Source organism: Nannobrachium achirus (assembly GCF_963921795.1).
Source record: "Nannobrachium achirus genome assembly, chromosome: 3".
NCBI classification, from domain to species: Eukaryota; Metazoa; Chordata; class Actinopteri; order Myctophiformes; family Myctophidae; genus Nannobrachium; species Nannobrachium achirus.
The window spans coordinates 25,667,256-25,686,328 of record NC_137812.1 but is presented as its reverse complement, the minus strand read 5'-3'; the positions used below and the strand labels follow the sequence as shown (position 1 = coordinate 25,686,328).

At 43.7% G+C, this 19,073-nt stretch overlaps 1 protein-coding gene across 1 annotated transcript in view; it reads left to right on the top strand.

The window, feature by feature from the left end:
• Positions 1-13,722, top strand: part of gna12a (guanine nucleotide binding protein (G protein) alpha 12a) — a 34,392-nt gene extending 20,670 nt beyond the window's left edge. Inside the window, exons 3-6 of the mRNA XM_080721483.1 lie at positions 6,108-6,158; positions 6,655-6,855; positions 11,274-11,480; positions 13,161-13,722. Of these exons, the coding sequence (XP_080577609.1) occupies positions 6,108-6,158; positions 6,655-6,855; positions 11,274-11,480; positions 13,161-13,322 (621 nt within the window). The 3' untranslated portion in view covers positions 13,323-13,722. The remainder of the gene's footprint in view (positions 1-6,107; positions 6,159-6,654; positions 6,856-11,273; positions 11,481-13,160) is intronic.
• Positions 13,723-19,073: the final 5,351 nt, after the last annotated feature.

Below are 19,073 nucleotides of genomic sequence, written 5' to 3'. Positions count from 1 at the left end.
CTGGAGGTCCACGACTTCTGAGAAAAATGTTCGGAGACTGCACATCAGAATTTCAGAAAGTCATATGATATTGTCGTTTATCGTGATAAAAAACACTCACAATAATCGTATCGTGGAGATTTCATTTATCGTGATATCGTCCTCCGTCTTGCACTGGGATCAATTCACCTTTTATTTGCCGAGCTGCATATCTGGTACCACTTAAACCCTCCATAATTGGTAAAAGGTACTTATAATATATGTACTTGATACAGTCTTTTTTCACTCTATCAAATCTACAAGCTCACAACACATTGCGACACGTTGTGAGCTTGTAGATCGGCTATTTCTTGGCAAATGTTCCGCCCCAGGATAATGGATTTTGATTATCGCGATAATATCGTAAATCGTGATTTCTTTTGTCACAATAATCGTGATATGAAATGTTCATATCGTCCCATCCTTACATATGACCTCCCTTTTTTTGAACAAATATTCTTAGGTGGGATTAATAATAGCATCTTTCTTTAGTACGTCCACATAGGTACCGGTAGGTGAGGGACGTCCTCTCCATCGATGCTCGTGTGTTGGTTCCCACATTTTTGGCCGGGAGTTCTTGGCCCGGGAGTCCATTTTGTTCCATTGTTTTTGGTTGCATTTGTGGTTCCATTTGTACACATTTTGTACGCTGTGTTGGTGACGTTAGTTTCCTATGTCCCATGAGCCTTTGCGTGAAAGGTGGGCATCACTTCCTGTTCCTTTTAGCGGTTTCATTCTGACTGGTTGCTGTTCCCAGTAACCTCACTGGGAAACTTGTGTTAACGGTGTGTGTGTGTGTGTGTGTGTGTGTGTGTGTGTGTGTGTGTGTGTGTGTGTGTGTGTGTGTGTGTGTGTGTGTGTGTGTGTGTGTGTGTGTGTGTGTGTGTGTGTGTGTGGTTTATCTTAGCTCACAGCATGCCCAAATGAGGTTTCTCCGGGGTAGTTCGCCAGGTTATCAACCGCTCTTACCGTCACTAAGCGTTGTATCCAAAAAGCAACGGTCCTATACCCGTCTCTTGCATCTCTACTTTTTTAGCGTAGAGGGTAAGCCAAGCGTTGTGTTGAAACAATACTTTAAACACGCTCATTTTGTCAGCCAGCTTCATGTTTTCCCAGTGAAATGTTATGGAAGCAGTCACGTGACTCACCAGTAATCTGTGTTGCAGCCACCAAGCGGTCGGAGCGAGAAATGGCCACAGACTGACAAAAAAACACAGAACTGGCTGACAAAACGAGCGTGTTTAAAGTATTGTTTCAGCAAATCGCTTGGATTACCCCCGGCGCTAAAAAAGTAGAGATGCAAGAGACGGGTATAGGACCATTGCTTTTTGGATACAACGCTTAGTGACGGTAAGAGCGGTTGATAACCTGGCGAACTACCCTGGAGAAACCTCATTTGGGCATGCTGTGAGCAGGAACCACATCTCGGAGCGGCATAGCCGCGGAGCGAGTGGTTCCGAAAGGAGCTATGTTTATCTGCGTGTGCATGTGTTTTAACTCTCCTACTGCCAGATTATTTATTTATTTATTGGGTCTGGTGCCATCAAAAAGCGGCTTACCTTTGCGACGTTATAGTAGATAGACAGACATTTATTTATTTATTTTAATTTAATTTTTTTTGATTGTGCAATAGTGCACTTTGGTCTGCCAGGCAGCAGAGGGCGGCGTCATGCGAGAATGAATGTGAATTTGCCTGTTATGTGTTGCCGTACATTCAGACCAGTCACTGGCCACAGAGCCTTACAGCCAGAGGAAATCAACAAGGAAGTGAATTGGTCTCCGTTGATGTTAACGCATAATGGATTTTTTACACCATCACCGCGGAAAATGTGTTTACAGTACACGGCGGCGCGACCCCTCATCAGCTTCAACAAGGTAAACGAACGAACGAACGAACGCGAACGAGCGCCGTATTGGCGCGGAGGTCTCTTGAGAATTGGGGCGAACAGGAACGTCCAAAGCAGTATAAGAGTTAATACCCTGTCTCTCAACGTTGGGTCTGGGGACCAACAGGCAGTCCAAATGATCCTTTTACGGGTCTGTATAACTCTGAGAGTGTACAAATGGAATCTTTTTATTTTATTTTTTTAATATATTTTTGGCTTTTTCTGCCTTTATTGATACTGTAGGTGTACAGTAGGCTGACAGGAAATGGGGAGAGAGATGGGTGGATGACACGCAGCAAAGGTTGTCAGGATCGGGACTCGAACCTGTGATGCTGCAAGGGCTGGGTCTAGGTGCCTGGACCACTATCATGTGGCCCAGGCCCTGTCAGAGTTAAATTAAGACTGAGAATTTTGATTGGGGTCCCAAAGATATATGTATATTTTTTTTAACAGTTCCATTTATACACTGTCAGATTTACAGGCCCGTATAAAGGGTTCATTTGGACCCCCTGGTGGGGCCCCAGACCAGTAGTTGAGAAATAGTTTTAATATCTCGGGGAATTCCCCTCATCTGCTCCAGTACATCCCCGTCCCCCCCAGTCCTCTGTCCGTCCCCCCTCCTGTCCCCCCCCCAGTCCCCCCCCCAGCGGCCATCATGTCTGCCGGACCACCAGAGTCCCTGCCTTTGTTTCCTGTGCCGTGGTGACATTGTAGGTCAACGCTGGGGGTCACGGGGGTTGTGTTTCCTGGTCGTTGCCGCTCTGGCTGACGGGGGTGGGTGGGGGGAAAGCACACACAGCTCATGGATACATGGGAGACCTGACAGAAATACTAGATTCTGAGCTAGTGGGGACGTTTGCTGTTTGGATTGGACGAAAGTTCTCCTCAATAACACTGGCGGAAAATGGTTCTGTATGTCAAGTTATGCTGAATGGAACCGCGTGTGTGTGTGTGTGTGTGTGTGTGTGTGTGTGTGTGTGTGTGTGTGTGTGTGTGTGTGTGTGTGTGCGCGCGCGTGCGTGCGTGCGTGCGTGCGTGCGCGCGCAGCGCGTGCGTGCGTGCGTGCGTGTGTCTGTCTGTGTGAGATGGGAGGCAGAATGACTTTGTAACTCTGTTCTGTCTCTGTCTGGTAATCCCTCCCACCCCCATGTCTCTCCCCAGCACATTTTCACACACACAGCTGTTTCCTGTTCAGCGTGTGTGTGTGTGTGTGTGTGTGTGCGCGCGTGTGTGTGATTAGGAGAGAGAGAGAGAGAGAGAGAGTTGGATTCATTTTAAAACTCATCAGCGTAAAGCCAGGACTTTTGAAGCAGCCCAAATGTTTGCTCTGACTTCTTTCCATCGGTTTCATTTTAAAACCATATCGTACAACTTAGCAAACACATCTAATGCCACAATATATGATATTATCGTTTATCATGATAAAAAACACTCACGATAATCGTATCGCAGAGTTTTAATTTATCGTGATATCGTCATCCGTCATGCACTGGGATCAATCCACCTTTTATTTGCCGAGCTGCATATCCGGTACCACTTAAACCCTCTATCGGTAAAAGGTACTTATAATATGCGTACTTGATGCAGTCTCTTTTTCACTCTCTATCAAATGTCTTTGCCAAAGAATAGCAGATCTAAAAGCTCTTGTGAGCTTGTAGATCTGCTATTTTTGGCAAATGTTCCTCCCCAGGATAATGGATCTTGATTATCGCGATAATATCGTAAATCGCACTTTATTTTGTCACAATAATCGTGATATGATAATTTTATATCGTCCTAGTAGGGAGTCACACTTTTTGATGGCTGGTGGTAGGGCATTCTACATTTCGCAGTGGCTTAATAGTAGAATTAATCCATCCCCATGTTTGTGCCAAATCCGGGGGGGAATGAGATCAGTGGCGCTCCCTCTGGTGTTGTGCCCGTGGGCGTTCTACTCTGAGAATCATATTGTCGTTGCCGGGTGGAAACCTCGTATCTCCAAGTTTCTTTTCGCAAAGTAAAGCACTGCTTCATCATACAAGGCCGTCGCACAAAAGTAGTGAAAACAGCTGATCTACAAGCACACAACGCCTCGCACCGCGAGGCGTTGTGTGCTTGTAGATCGGCTGTTTTCACTAGTTTAAATCATTTAAAAAATGATAATACAAAACAAACGGTTTTGGACATACAAGGTTTCCATCCGACAACGACGATATCAGAGGAGTGGAACAGTGTGCAGGTGAACACAGAAATGTTCTCGGCATGCAGCGTATCGCCGGTGCAGGTGTGTGTGTTATCTGTTTAGTACTACTCAGCAGACAGTATTGAGAAGAAGGGACGAGACGGCGTGACAAAAGACATACACATACTGTAGGCTACGTACAGCGTCCACCTAGAATGGGAAGATGTTTATATTGTTGCTGTGTCGAATGGAAAATGTATTTCCCTTATCAGCAACAACTGCTGCCGAAGAAAATGAACTTGAAAAGACACAGCACAGACGAGACTCTCTCTCTCTCTCTCTCCCCCCCCCCCCCCCCCCCCCCCCCCACCCCTCTCAACCCACCTAGAGACTGGTTCTGCTCGAGCTTTCTTTCCGTTAAAGGGAAGTTTTCCTTGTCATGAGACAACTTGTGATTTGGTGCTATGTAGCAAGAAGGAACTGAAATATCAACCATAATGTACGGCAGTGTTTCTCAAATGGGGGTACGTGTACCCCTAGGGGTACGCGGAGGTACTGCAGGGGGTACTCAGAAAATGCTCACAAAAAATAAAAATATAAGTATAAATCATGATAATATTTTACATAGTTAAATAATTAACAACAATTGAATTAGATGGAGAAAAAAACATTTACTGTTATGTTTAATGATGACCCTTGGAGAAACCTTTTGTGAGCCTGACAGCTATTAACCCAAAATACATGGTACCGGGCAACTGGGATGTGTTTGAATGTTGTTTGAATGTAAGTTATTAACATAAAAACGGGACTGAAATGTCATGGCCACAGAGTTGAAAATAAATCTCGTCAGGAGGCACCGTTTGAAACTCTCACTCCCCATTTTTTGGGATGTTATACTCTTGAAAAGGGGGCTTATCAAAGCATCATATTCCACTAGTTATGTTTTTAAATGCAGTTTTGTATGGAAAATGTTGGTAAAGGGGGTACTTGGATTCAAAAATCAGGGAAAGGGGGTACTCAAGCCAAAGAAGATTGAGAAACACTGATGTACGGTATACATGTACTACCATGCATGGAAAAATGATGGATCAAGTGCTTTCATCAAGTACCAGACATTTTGTTTGATGTGCATAACAGTTTTATCTTTGCTATTACCTTGATTATTCATGTTAAATTATTGCCCTATTCTGATATGTTTTATTTATATTTTTATTCCAATTAGCAGTCTATAATAAGATGTGAAAGTGGTGGTTTTCAATGTCTGGAGATGTTCTCGCCTGAAAAGGTTGCCCACCCACGCCTGATGGTCATACAATTAATGTCACAATCAAGACAAATGGAATAATGCAACAATGAGACACATTAATGGCAGATTTCTATGAAAGGAGTTTTAACTGTTCTGCTGCCCTTGACGACGCTCACCGTCAGTGAAAGGGTTAATACCATGGCGCCGTTGACGGCGAGGACTGTCAATCTTACTGTATATACAGTAAAGATATTATTACTTACTGTACGTCGCTCCGGTCCCGCCCGCATCGGTAATGTCCGCGATTTGTTTACAACGCACGTCGGGCGTGCACGCGAAGTTAACGTCCTCCATAGTAAATCCATTGAGAGGCCCATAAAGAGACTTCATTTTCTCCAAAAGGGACATTCTTATACAAAGGATGGTCTCCACTCTCCATACTATACACAAAAGCTGGGCGCAGCCATGTTCTCTTCTGGGCTCACACTGTCATGTGAATAGATGACGTAATCGTTGCCGTCAAGTGATAATCCAAAAAAACAAAAACAACCCCCTTCCGGCCCTTCAAAATAATAGCGGCGGCCTATGGAGGAAACGGCGTGGCACCGAGGCACCAAGCAAACCTTCAGATTAAGAGGCAGTAGTTGTGTTAATGGAGAAATTGTGTTCCCTCTCTCCGCCTGTAAACAGTTTCATCAAGTTATGCTCATAATCAGAGTAAGAGACTATTTTGTCTGAGTGAGTGTATCATAGGATGACTCAGCTTTTAATGGCTTTTCTTTCTTCCTTTCTGCAGAGTGAGTCTGTCAAATACTTCCTGGATAACTTGGACCGCATCGGTCAACTGGTGAGTCACGTTAAAAAATCTATTTCTGTGCTTCTCAGAACTTCAAAATAAAAACAAGGTGGTCTAGAGATGTGCATAGTTGAGCCACTTTAGCCCCCTCTGCTGAACACATTTTCAGACAGACTGACAGACAGACAAACTAAAAAAATGTTATAACATACAAACGACACAGATAGTCATTAACAATAGTTTTAAACAAAAGACAAAATCTAAGATTTTCCAAAAAAGAAAGTCTAAAGAACTTCATACATGCCAATTTTTTTTTTTTAGAAATTATAAAAAGATTGCCTTTTAAGAAGTAGTGAAAATAGCACATCTACAAGCTCGCGTTATGAGCTTATAGATCATCTATTTTCACTGGTTTGGGTCCAGGGGAGACATCGAATTTCTATCTTGGGTGTCGAGCTAAAACGTTTGGCGACCGCTGTTCTAAAGAACCAACTACATTTTTACGTAGTGGTCTAAGACGTGTTCTTTCCCTCCCCCTCTCTCTCAGAATTACATTCCCAGCAAGCAGGACATCTTGTTTGCGAGGAAGGCCACGAAGGGCATCGTGGAGCACGACTTTGTGATCAAGAAGATCCCCTTCAAGATGGTGGACGTGGGGGGACAGAGGTCCCAGAGGCAGAAGTGGTTCCAGTGCTTCGACGGGATCACCTCCATATTGTTTATGGTGTCGTCGTCCGAGTATGACCAGGTACAGTACGCCACACACGCACGCACATCTTCGGAAGAGGATTCTATGAATGCCATTCTTAAGATGTTTTGGCCTTTTTAACTGTAAACCTACAGCCAAAATAGCAGAGAGATATAGTACACACAAGGCGTTGCGCTGCAAAGCGTTGTGAACTTGTAGATCGGCTATTTTTCCACTGCCACTCAAGTAATTTAGTATAAATAATGTTTTTCTCTTAATTCCAAGCCCTAAATCTAACCTCTAATTGTCATAATCCTAAACCTAATCCCAACCTGAAACCTTTTCTAATTGTAAACGTATCTCTAAAAATCTCCAACCATAACAGAAGCATTTTTCTTGTGAGGACCTGGAAAATGGTTCCTCACACGGGCTGACATGCTTAAATCATATGACTTTGACGAGGAGTTGTTTACATGGCGTGGCTATAACTCAAATAGCCTTTTGCAGTATGTAATGAACTGCTTGATTTCCGTGCGTCTTGAAAGTAAAGAGTGGACATTGAACAAGGAGAGGCCTGCAGACGCGAGGTTTAAAACAGAGCTCTCTTTGTGCTCGGTGTTTGGCTGAGCAACCTTGACTCTTCGTTCAACTGTGGTCATGTCTGGACAGATAAAGCCTTCTGTCATTGTTTGGCTGTATTATTTCATAAGTCTCAATGACAAGTCCTGAAATCTTTAGTTAATACATAACTGAAACCTCCTGTGAACCCAAGGACAAACAAAGGATGTTTATGCGCTTTTGTGCGTGTGTGCGTGTGCGTGTGTGTGTGTGTGTGTGTGTGTGTGTGTGTGTGTGTGTGTGTGTGTGTGTGTGTGTGTGTGCGTGTGTGTGTGTGCGTGTGCGTGTGTGTATGTGGGTGAGAAGCAAATGTTGTACCTCAAAATCCTGTTGAAAAGGGTTTTTTCTCCTCACAGTGTCAAGGACACTATTTCATTCTGTAAGAGTAAAATGTGTAATTCATGCACCTCAATAAAAGGGTTCTCATAGTGGAGTGCCAAGTCCCAAAACATTAATTGTGAAAATGTGGATGCTCATCCAAAAGACGAAGCAAGACTAAGACTCTGAACTTGTTATGGTATTTTAACTATCACCGGTTTATTGCACCAATAACAAAGCGAATGTGAGTTTGCCCTCCACTACTCTTGAAACCATTTCAGTGTCAGGAATTTGTTCTAGGGCTGAGTGTAGGTTTCGATAAGGGCACATTGGGCTTGTAAGTGCTGAGGGTTCAAGTTAGGTTTAAAGCGAGGCAGGAGGTAAAATGGTCAAATGCTTGCCAAAACGCTAAGGTCAGGCACAGAGCCAACGCCAAACCAAGCATGATGAGCTGTCAAGAGCCTGAACATGACATCATTGAGGGCTGCTGATTATTTTCGTAGCGACAACTCTGTCGATTAAATTTTTTCTATTAATTGAATGATCGAGAAGAAATGTATTTGCTTACATATCAACGAATCAACACGGAAAATAATGTTTTATAATTGGCTAGATCGATCAGTGTGATTATTAATCACTTAAGCCATAGTGCAGCAGTGGACTGCGACAACTCACTTTTTCCGAAGAGTGACGGAATGCCTGCCGGTGTGAATTCAGCATGAAGCTGACATCTGCGTTGTGGCGCTTGTAGATCTGCCATTTCCGATGCGTATACAGCATACTAAGCATATTGGCCTAAGCTACTTTTGAGAATCCTCACCTGTAACGACCTGTCAAAAATAGCGATGTCAGGGTTGATGTGATTATAAGCATCACAACCGTTGAGAGTGCAGCGACTGTTTCTATTCTATTGATCTAGGAGGAGGAGATCTGACTAAAAGACAGACTAACCCGCACACTGCCGCTTGTCCATTTCAGAGAATTTATTAGTGTAGCAACGTTTCGGTCACCAGACCTTTCTCAAGCACATATTCTATTGATCTGACATTCTTTTCCACTATCAGCACTGACCTTAGGTTATTGATTGAATACTTTATTAGCAGTTCACATACAGTATAGGAAAAGCACAGGACAGTACAGTTAAGATACAAGGTCTACTAATGGGATTTAAACCCGAGAAAGCACTATGGCTTGTTTGCATTGGGTTCCTTTGTACTCAATTCATTGAGTCTCCAGTTCCTAGGCTCCAAGGCTCAAGATTTAAACAAACACACGAAAGCAGAGACACTTTATGAACACTGACACTGAAGTCAACAGATACAGACAACACAGCGAGCAGAGTTATCTCAAATGAGGGAACACGTGAACAGCACTCTTTCAAATGTCAGGGGCACGTGGGGTCAAGGTCAAAAGGTCAACTTTTGGGGCGATTGCAGTTGCACGCCACTGTGGGGCGAGTCCAGGCAAGATAAATAAGGATGCATCAGTGGTCACTTGCAGGGGTCATTGCCATGTTCGCTTGTGATGGACATTTTAGTCAAAATAGCCCTGTACGTATGTGTACAGTATATAGCCCTGTATATAACCTGAATGGAACTTACGGGTCCATTTGGTTCCATTTGTACACTCTAAAGGTTATGGCATTTCTTGCAAATTAGCTTCGCAAAGCCAGACAATATCACTGCGTGGATATTAGTCTGGTTCTTCTCACTGTTACTTTCTTTTCCAAGGGGAAAAGAAAGTTTAGACCTACAACCATTTTTTTCTTGCAATAGCAGATTAGACTGGTTTCCAGGCAAATGAAACGTTTGGAGAACCACCAGTACTATTGTACTCCTAATGTGCCGTAGTGACGTAGTAAATCAGTGTCGTACATATTCTGAAGAAAACCCATGGAGACTTGACATTCAGTGATTGGTATGATCAAAACAGGAACATGATAGTGGTGGGTAAAACGGGATAAGGCCAAGACTTTGCCGCGGACACATTTGTGGGGGTCTGCGCTTTCTCCGTAGGAAAGGGACGACAGCTCTGCGTGCACACGGTGGTTTCTACACTCATCACGTGCTGCTTTAACCCATTTAGGCCTAGAATTATTGAATGCTTTAACCAGTGGAAAAATAGCAGATATACAAGCTCACAGCGCTGCGAGCTTGTAGATCTGCTATTTTTTGAAAAAGTTGTGAAAATGTGTGCAAATCTTTGAATATATGTATTTTCAAAGCGAACGTTTGTAACTCAAATTTTGCTTCTGGGGGGGTCCCTGGAAGTAAATATTTTGAGATGGGGGTCCGTGGCCAAATACATATCATTTTTGGGGTCCTTCACGTGGAAAAGTATGAGAACCACTGACATAGTAGTCTCTCAAGAATAGACTAACTGAGCTCCAGTTAAGTGAAAAGGTCCTTTTCTTTGACGATGGCTAGCCAGATTGCTGACATAGAAACATATAGGTTTTTTCAAAAAACCTTAGAAGGATTCAAAAGACACTTAAAGAATCGGGTAAAAATTCAAATTTTCACGATTTAAAAAAAATAGCAGATCTACAAGCTCGCAGCGCGGCACTCGGTGCCGCGCTGTGAGCTTGTATATCTGCTATTTTTTAATAGTTAAAGCATAAAATAATATATATAACCATAATGTGTACCCGTTCTGAATGCTTTAAGGGTTGTTATGACTGCCGTCAAGGTTACTGTGGTGGAAATCAAGGAACAGACATATAATCTAGGCTTTATTGTCCCCGAAGGGATGTTCCGTTTTACAGTCTGTTCAACAGACAACACATAACAATATAACAATAAACAACATAAAGGCAATGGGTCTTAAGGGTACGCGAACCAACACATCATCAGCAAGGCACCTTTGTTTGGTGCAGCAATGGCCAGAACTCCTACTAAAACTCCCTGCCCCCTCTCGAGGTTCAGCATCTTCGTCCAGACAGCGTGACTCTAAAGTGTCTAGGCATGTAACGATTCACTCAACCCACGATTCAAAATATTAGGTTCACGATATATGATTTTCACGATTTCTTAACCCATTAAGACCTGGAATTATTGTATGCTTCAACTATTGAAAAATAGCAGACGTACAAGCTCTGCTATTTTTGAAAAATCATGAACATTTTAGCAAATTGTTGAATCTTTTCAAAACAAACCTTTGTAACTCAAATCTCTGCTTCTGGGGGGTCCCTGGAACATTATATTTTGAGATGGGGGTCCGCGTAATTTTGGGGATCCTTGACATGAAAACGTTTGAGAACCACCGATTTAGAAGAAGGATTGAGAAGACATTTATAGAATCGGGTCAAAATAGCAGATCTACAAACTCGCAGCGTGGCACTCGGTTTACCTGTTTGAATCGTTACATGCTTAAAAGTGACTGTTGAGGGGTTGATCAGTGTCAATGACTATTGTAAGTGCTAAACGTGCGTGCGTGTGTGTGTGTGTGTGTGTGTGTGTGTGTGTGTGTGTGTGTGTGTGTGTGTGTGTGTGTGTGTGTGTGTGTGTGTGTGTGTGTGTGTGCGTGCGTGTGTGCACGTCCAGGTGTTGATGGAGGACCGCAGGACCAACCGTCTGGTGGAGAGCATGAACATCTTCGAGACCATCGTCAACAACAAGCTCTTCCTCAACGTGTCCATCATCCTCTTCCTCAACAAGACCGACCTGCTGGTGGAGAAGATCCGCATAGCGGACATCCGCAAGAACTTCCCCGAGTTCAGAGGAGACCCGCGCAGACTAGAAGATGTACAGGTAACCGTGTGCACACACACACACACGCACGCACGCACGCACGCACGCACGCACGCACGCACGCACACACACACACACACACACACACACACACACACGCACGCACTGTTAGGGGTGAATTACTGGTATAACAATCCACAGGTGCAACCCTGGTTTGTCTTATATGATTAGTTGGGTTTTCTGAGGTTTAGAGCTAAATTCGATTATAGCTCGACTCTTGCCCAGTTGGTTAAGGTTGGTCCAAAGTGACTTCTTAGAAAGTAATTCTCAAGCAATCACAATTATTAACCGACTGGAACATTCATTAAGATAATTCACTTAAATAGGAAGTGAATGATGAAAGGATGACGTGGGCAAGTCGTCACTCCTGACACGCACACTGAAACTGAACAATTACAGGCAGTGCCTTTGAAATGCTGTAGTTTTCATCCATTTTGGCAGATTCTTATCAGATTTCATTTGTTTGTCTGAGCCAATTATGCACGTAATTATGTCAACGTCAGCGGAGCCAGTCGTCCATTATTGTCAGAGACAGATTCATAGAGAGAGTGTGGCGGGCAAGAAAGAACCTTCCGTTGCAGCATTTTCCCAAGTACTACACACAGGGTTCCCACGGTCATGACATTCCTGGAAATATTTTGAAATTAGAAAAATATTTTTTCCAGTACTGGAAAAGTTTTGGAATTTATCAAGGGTCCTGGAAGGTCCTGGAAAAAATAGCTATGCATTGTCTTTGGTTATTGATTTTGTTAATACCTCTGAAATGACAAATTAAACATGGGCCAAATTGTCAAATATTAGAGGCAGAAATTGTGAAAATAGCCGATCTACATGCTCACAAGAGGCGTGTCTTTGGGCGTTGCTCATAGGAGTAAGCAACCTGTTATTGAGCTGAATTATTGTTATATAGTCCTGGAAATTGGGTTAAATATTCTGGAAATGTTTTGGAAAGGTTTTGGAAATTAATTGGTAAAAATGTGTGGGAACCCTGTACACAAAAAAACAACAACTCAGATTTAAAATGTGTGTGTGTGTCTCTCTCTATCTCTAGAGAGTACACATTATTGTGTATCATTATTTTATGCTTTAACTATTGAAAAATAGCAGATGTACAAGCTCACAGCGTGGCACTTGTAGATCTACTATTTTTTGAAAAATCGTGAAAATTAGAATTTTGACGAATTTTGAAGTGTCTTTTGAATCCTTCTAAGTTTTTTCTATGTCAGCAATTATTGTCAAAGAAAAGGTCCTTTTCACTTAACTGGAGCTCAGTTAGTCTGTTCTTGAGAGACTACTATGTCAGTGGTTCTCAAACCTTTTCATGTGAAAGACCCCCAAAATGATATGTATTTGTCCACGGACCCCCATCTCAAAATATTTACCACCCCAAAAGCAAAATTTGAGTTACAAACGTTCGCTTGAAAAAATACATTATATTCAAAGATTCGCACACATTTTCACGACTTTTTCAAAAATAGCAGATCTACAAGCTCGCAGCGCGGCACTCGGTGCCGCGCTGTGAGCTTGTATATCTGCTATTTTTCACTGGTTAAAGCAGGCAATAATTCGAGGCCTAAATGTGAGTACTTTTCCCACCACTGTCATCAAAGTAAACTGCTGCGCTCTCATCCTTGCGTCTGTGTCTCTCTCTCTCTCTCTCTGTGTGGCCCGTCCTCCCAGGCGTTCCTGGTGCAGTCGTTCAGCCGGAAGCGGCGCAACCGGGCGAAGCCGCTGTTCCACCACTTCACCACGGCCGTGGACACGGAGAACATCCGCTTCGTCTTCCACGCCGTCAAGGACACCATCCTGCAAGAGAACCTCAAGGACATAATGCTGCAGTGACCCCCACCCAAACCTCCACCCCCCCTACACCACCACCACACAGGCCCCACTCCGGTCCCCGCTCCCATTCCACCTCCCGCCCGGGCCCTGTCACAGGTGTTACCAATGCTACTGATTATGGCTCTGTTCCATTCCATACCCGGAAAAATTATGCGGGAACGCCTACTGAGTGGCAAAAAACGACTTTCTGGCCTTGACAGCCCGTTACATCCAAAACAGAAAAGTCCTATTTGATTCCATTGAACAACGTTAAACTCACTTTGCCACTCGATTTACCACTCGATTTGCCATTCACTTTTGTGCACTATTGCGCATGTTGGCTCACTGGAAACACTCCGCTACGCCAGTGGGTCTCACAAACAAAGTGTCCTTGAGGGGAGTTTTCAAATGGCCCCTTATGTCGTGTCTGTAACTCTGGGAGTGTACAAATGGAACCAAATGGACCCGTATGGGTCCATTTGGTTCCATTTGTACACTCCCAGAGTTATGATGGTCCTTGAAATGGAGAGGTTTGAGAAACCCCTGTGCTACACTAAAGGGAACAGAACCTTCATTAGTATCATTGGTAACACTTGTGAAGGAAGTACAGCAGGGGCCCAGTTTCTTTCCAGTATGGCTGCTGTGCATAAAGCCTATTTCTCTGGACGGACCCTTACAAAGAATGGCCTCGGGAGCGGCTCGTCCTCCGCCGGTTTCTGACTCTTAGCCGCGCGAGACTGACCCGTGGGAAAGGGTCTGTTGACCCTTGACACCCAGGAGGAGCGGGTCTTCTTGACTGACCACTGAACTCTGAACCTGTGGAAGCAGCAGCGTGTGGGACATCGTGGCAGAAGGGGGAAATAATAAGCGCCGCTAACCTGAGCCCTTAGTTAGATTCAAGGACACAAAACCACATCCAACAGAATGTGTGTTTCATGTTGGAAAACCTGGGAGTCACTACCGGCTTCCTGAAATTAGTGACGTTCTTATCTTTTCTTCGTGCACACGCTTAAAAAAAAAGAAAAGAAAAAAAAAGAAGAAACACAAATGAGAAAAGACAAAATGCTCCTCTGTATATACGGTATATACAACGGTCAACATTGAGAAAGAGAGCTGGGAATTATGGGAAGTGCGTTTTCTTTCTTCCCCCCCGCCCTCGTGAGATTAACGTGACTCCTTTAGCTATACCATGTCGTCATCACGCCAAATGTGATGATGTGCCTGTTGTTGAGGTATATAGCACTGCGGTAAGCTACAGTACCGTACCGCGCAGGGCCAACCAGTTAAACAATACTCAGAGAGATAGAGAGACACAGAGAGACAGAGAGAGAGAGCAGAGGAACAGAAAGAGAGATGTAAGAAGAAGGACATGGGAACTGGAGGCATGTGAAGAGAGAGAGCCTGACACACACGTGATGGAAGAGGAAGAGGACAGAGAGAGAGAGAGAGAGAGAGAGAGAGACACAGGAAAGGGCTTTAAGATTGAAGTAGAAAGAGCGTATGTTAACCATTTAAACCAGTGGTTCTCAACCTGTGGGTCGGGACCCCCCGAGAGGTCCCCAAATTATTATTTTTTGGGGGGGGTGCAGCACACTGGACCCCCCCAGTGTGCTGCACTGTATTCTCACTCTACAGTTAACAAACCAACATAAAGTTTAAAGGACAACTTTAGTTTTTTACAACAAGGGTTCATATTTTAGATTTTAATTAAAGAATATAAAAGATGAGTGTTAAAATAATTTCATTTACTTCTTTCTATTGTTTTAGAGATTTTTATTTCAGTGGCTGGGGGCATGCGTACAGGTACTAAATATGTAATTTTACACAGAATAAGCCCATTACCAAGATACAACGTAACCTTTCATGGTTGGATGTGACTTATGGGGGCTAGAAGTGTTCCTGTAAATAGCAATAAAGAAACTGCTGGCTTATGGTGTCTAAAAAGACATATTTAGACAATTGTACGCATGCCCCCATGCGTACACATGCCCCACATTTTAGCACGGTAAACGTGATAAAACAATAGAACGAAGCAAATGAAAACATTTTAACACTCACTTTTTCTTTTCTCTAATTACAATCTAAAATATGAAACCTTGTTGTAAAAAAACAAAGTTGTCCTTTAAGTGTACAGAGGGTATTTGCACATTTCTAAAGTGACAATTTAAGGATTTTTGAATACCTCTGAAATGGCAAATTAAACATTGGCCAAACTGTCAAATATTAAGAGGCAGAAATTGTGAAAATAGACGATCTATACTTGTAGATCTGCTATTTTCACAATAGAGCCGTGTTATACAAAATGTAATGCCTCAACTCTTAGTGCTCGTCAGGGTGGGGGGGGTCCCCAGTTAAAATGTAATTATATCATTTTAATTATTTAGGGGGGTCGCGGCCTGAAAAGGTTGAGAACCACTGACTTAAACCCCCGCATGGTTCACCGGTGGTTTCCCTCAGGGCCCAATACTAGCGTCTTTTCCGTCTTCCGTTATTGCGCAGGGGAAAGCTCTTGCTGAAAATAGCCGATCGAACTAAACTCTCTGTGTATCTTCTGTTTCTCTCCTGCGAAATCTTTCCCCCCCCGCTGCGATGCGGTTTGCTGGGAGTTTAAAGTGGTTGATGGGAGCAAGGGGGCCAGCAGTGGTCATATGCTGCACTATGTGATAAGGTTGCCAGGGGGGTCACACCAAGTTCTGGGCCCTGGGTACAAGGATTCACTGCGGGCCCCCCGTGAATGGGAATGCATTATTATGCATTATTTTTGTGCTTTAACTATTGAAAAATAGCAGATCTACAAGCTCTCACAGCGTGGCACCGAGTGCTGCGCTGTCTTTGAAGTCTTTGAATATTTGACCCGATTCTATAAATGTCTTATAAATCCTTCTAAGGTTTTTTTGAAAAACCTATGTTTCCATGTCAGTGGTGCTCAAACTTTTTCATGTGAAGGACCCCCCAAAATGATATGTATTTGGCCACAGACCCCCATCTCAAAATATTTAGTTCCAGGGACCCCCAAGAAGCAAAATTTCAGTTACAAATGTTCCCTTAAAAAATATATATATATACATTCAAAGATTTTCACACATTTTCAACGACTTTTCAAAAATAGCAGATCCGTGCTGTGAGCTTGTACATCTGCTATTTTTCAATAGCTAAAGTATAACATAATGAAGGCCCCTCCACCTTGGGCACTAGTAACTCAGTCCCACTTTCCCCCCCCTCGTGACGCCCCTGAGTGTTGCTGTCAATGAACTTGGGAAAAGGAAGACTCTCTCTCTCTCTCTCTCTCTCTGTCTCTCTCTCTCTCTGTCTCTCTCTGTCTCTCTCGGCTGACCTTTTTCCCTCCGCTGCTTTCCCCACCTCTCCTCCACCCTCACTATCTTTACCTCCACCCCACCCCCCCCCCCCCTCCACCTCTCGCTGGTTCTTATTCTTCCGCTCTCCCTCCCTCCCTCCCTCCCTCTCTCCCTCCATCGTAGCAGAGATGAACAGCTGCAGATAGTGAAGTCTCCAGTACAATGGAGGGATTGTGCCTTTTCCTTCGCTAACCTTCCTTTTTACTACCAGCGGAAAGAGAGAGGAGGCTGATGAATTAAAGGACTTACGCAGGGCTGAAAAGAAACTCTCTGGCACGCGTGCACACGCACGCACACATACAGTACACTCAAGCACACACATACTCATACACACTCATATATTAGCTCACACTCACTGTCTCTCTCATACACTCACACGTAATTAGACTCTCACACGTGTGTGTGCGCGCGCGCACACACACACACACACACACACACACACACACACACACACACACACACACACGTATGCGCACACACACACACGCACACACAGAAACATATCTCTCGCACCCACATATCATTTCACACCCACATACACACTGTCTCTCACACACACTCCCAGACACGCACACACAACGCACAAAAAAAAGAAACAGCTTCCCCTGCACAGTAATATTATCCTCGGTGTAATTCAACCCAAAGTGACCGTTTATACGCTTAAAGACAGAGGATGGTTCACTGGTCCTGTAAGTCAGTGGTTCTCAACCTGTGGGTCGGGACCCCATGGGGGGGGGGGTCCCCAAATTATTGTGGGGGGTCCCCAGCTGATATGCTTAATGTGAAACATTGTTTTCTCACTCAACAGTAAACAAACCAACATAACGACATATTAAGTGTATAATGGGTATCTGCACATTTCTAAAGTGACCCTTTTAATACCTCTAAAATAAAAGGTTTAACATTGGTCATAATTGTCAAATATTAAAGGCAGAAATTGTGAAAATAGCAGATCTACATACTCGCAACGCCTCGCGGGGGTCAAGGGGTCCCCCAGTTAAAATATGGTTATTTTGGGGGTTGCGGGCTGAAAGGGTTGAGAACCACTGCTGTAAGTGAAAACCCTGCATTTTCTCCTGTGTTATTATTTCTACCTTCCAGACCACTATGTACAAGTCCTCCAGAGCGAGCCCAGCCAGGTGTATTACTGTACCACTTTATTTTATTTCATTTCATTTTATTACTTATTTTTTGTTTGTTTTTTGGTGCACTTATGTAGCTCATTCCATGTCCTTGTGTGTGTCCTGTACAAACAAACAAACACATGACAGTGGATGGAAGGAGCGCGGGGGGTGGGGGTGGGGGGGGTCAATAACAGGGTTCAACTGCAATGATGAGCACTTCCATACGCCTTATATGGTAATACTGTATTCGACTGTATATTCTACCTGTGTGTTTTAATGTATGTATGTACAGTATGTATGTGTAAGTGCGTGCGCACGTGCGTGCAGGCACGGGGACATACTGCCGTTCCTGTTCATCTTGTATATACTGTAGTAATACTGTACATGTCTGAACTGACCCTGTGTGTGTGTGTGTGTGTGTGTGTGTGTGTGTGTGTGTGTGTGTGTGTGTGTGTGTGTGTGTGTGTGTGTGTGTGTGTGTGTGTGTGTGTGTGTGTGTGTGTGTGTGTGTGTGAGAGTGTGTGTGTGTGTGAGAGAGTGTGTGTGCGTGCGCACGCGTGGATACAGGACAGGTGGGCACCAGGGATACATGGGCACCTCAATGTAAAATTGTATATTTTGTCCAAAATGTTCCAAAAAATGTAATATTTGAAAAATGGCCTTAAGTAAGACTTATGTAAAGTATACATGATGGGAACATGCATGGCACATCATTATCAGACTTAATTGTATGCATCAACCTATTGTTTAGCCCCAAAATGACATACAGTACACTGTAATGACTGTAGGTTTTGTAGCAATTGTAAAAATATTAGACCTTAATTGTCGAATGTTTAAGCATGTTCTAATCATTGCCATTGCCAATTCAACACGGAGGTGCCCACTCTTCCTTGGTGTCCACCTATCTTCTGTTACCGCGTACGTGCACGCGCGTACCATGATTAACCTTGTGTCACAAACGCCACTAGCCTCTGTCATGGCGTCACTGTACGGCGGCCTACTAACTTCCCTTTGCAGAATGACGTTGAGAGTTCATCACGTTTCCCGCGTTTTGTCTTCGTTGCACTGGATGTTGTTGTTGCTGAGTGGGAATGATGGCCAGCAGCTGTGAGAGAGAGAGACCTGTGAAAATATAAATAGAGTTTTAAACGAATAAAAAAAGACTATAAAATGTTCTGTCTACGAGTAGTGAATCATTGAATCAAGTCAAGTTGGAGGGTGAAAAAAAGAGAAACACTTGGAAGTCTAGTGGATGTTGAAGCTGTGAAGGTTCATCTGATTGGTCCGTTTCT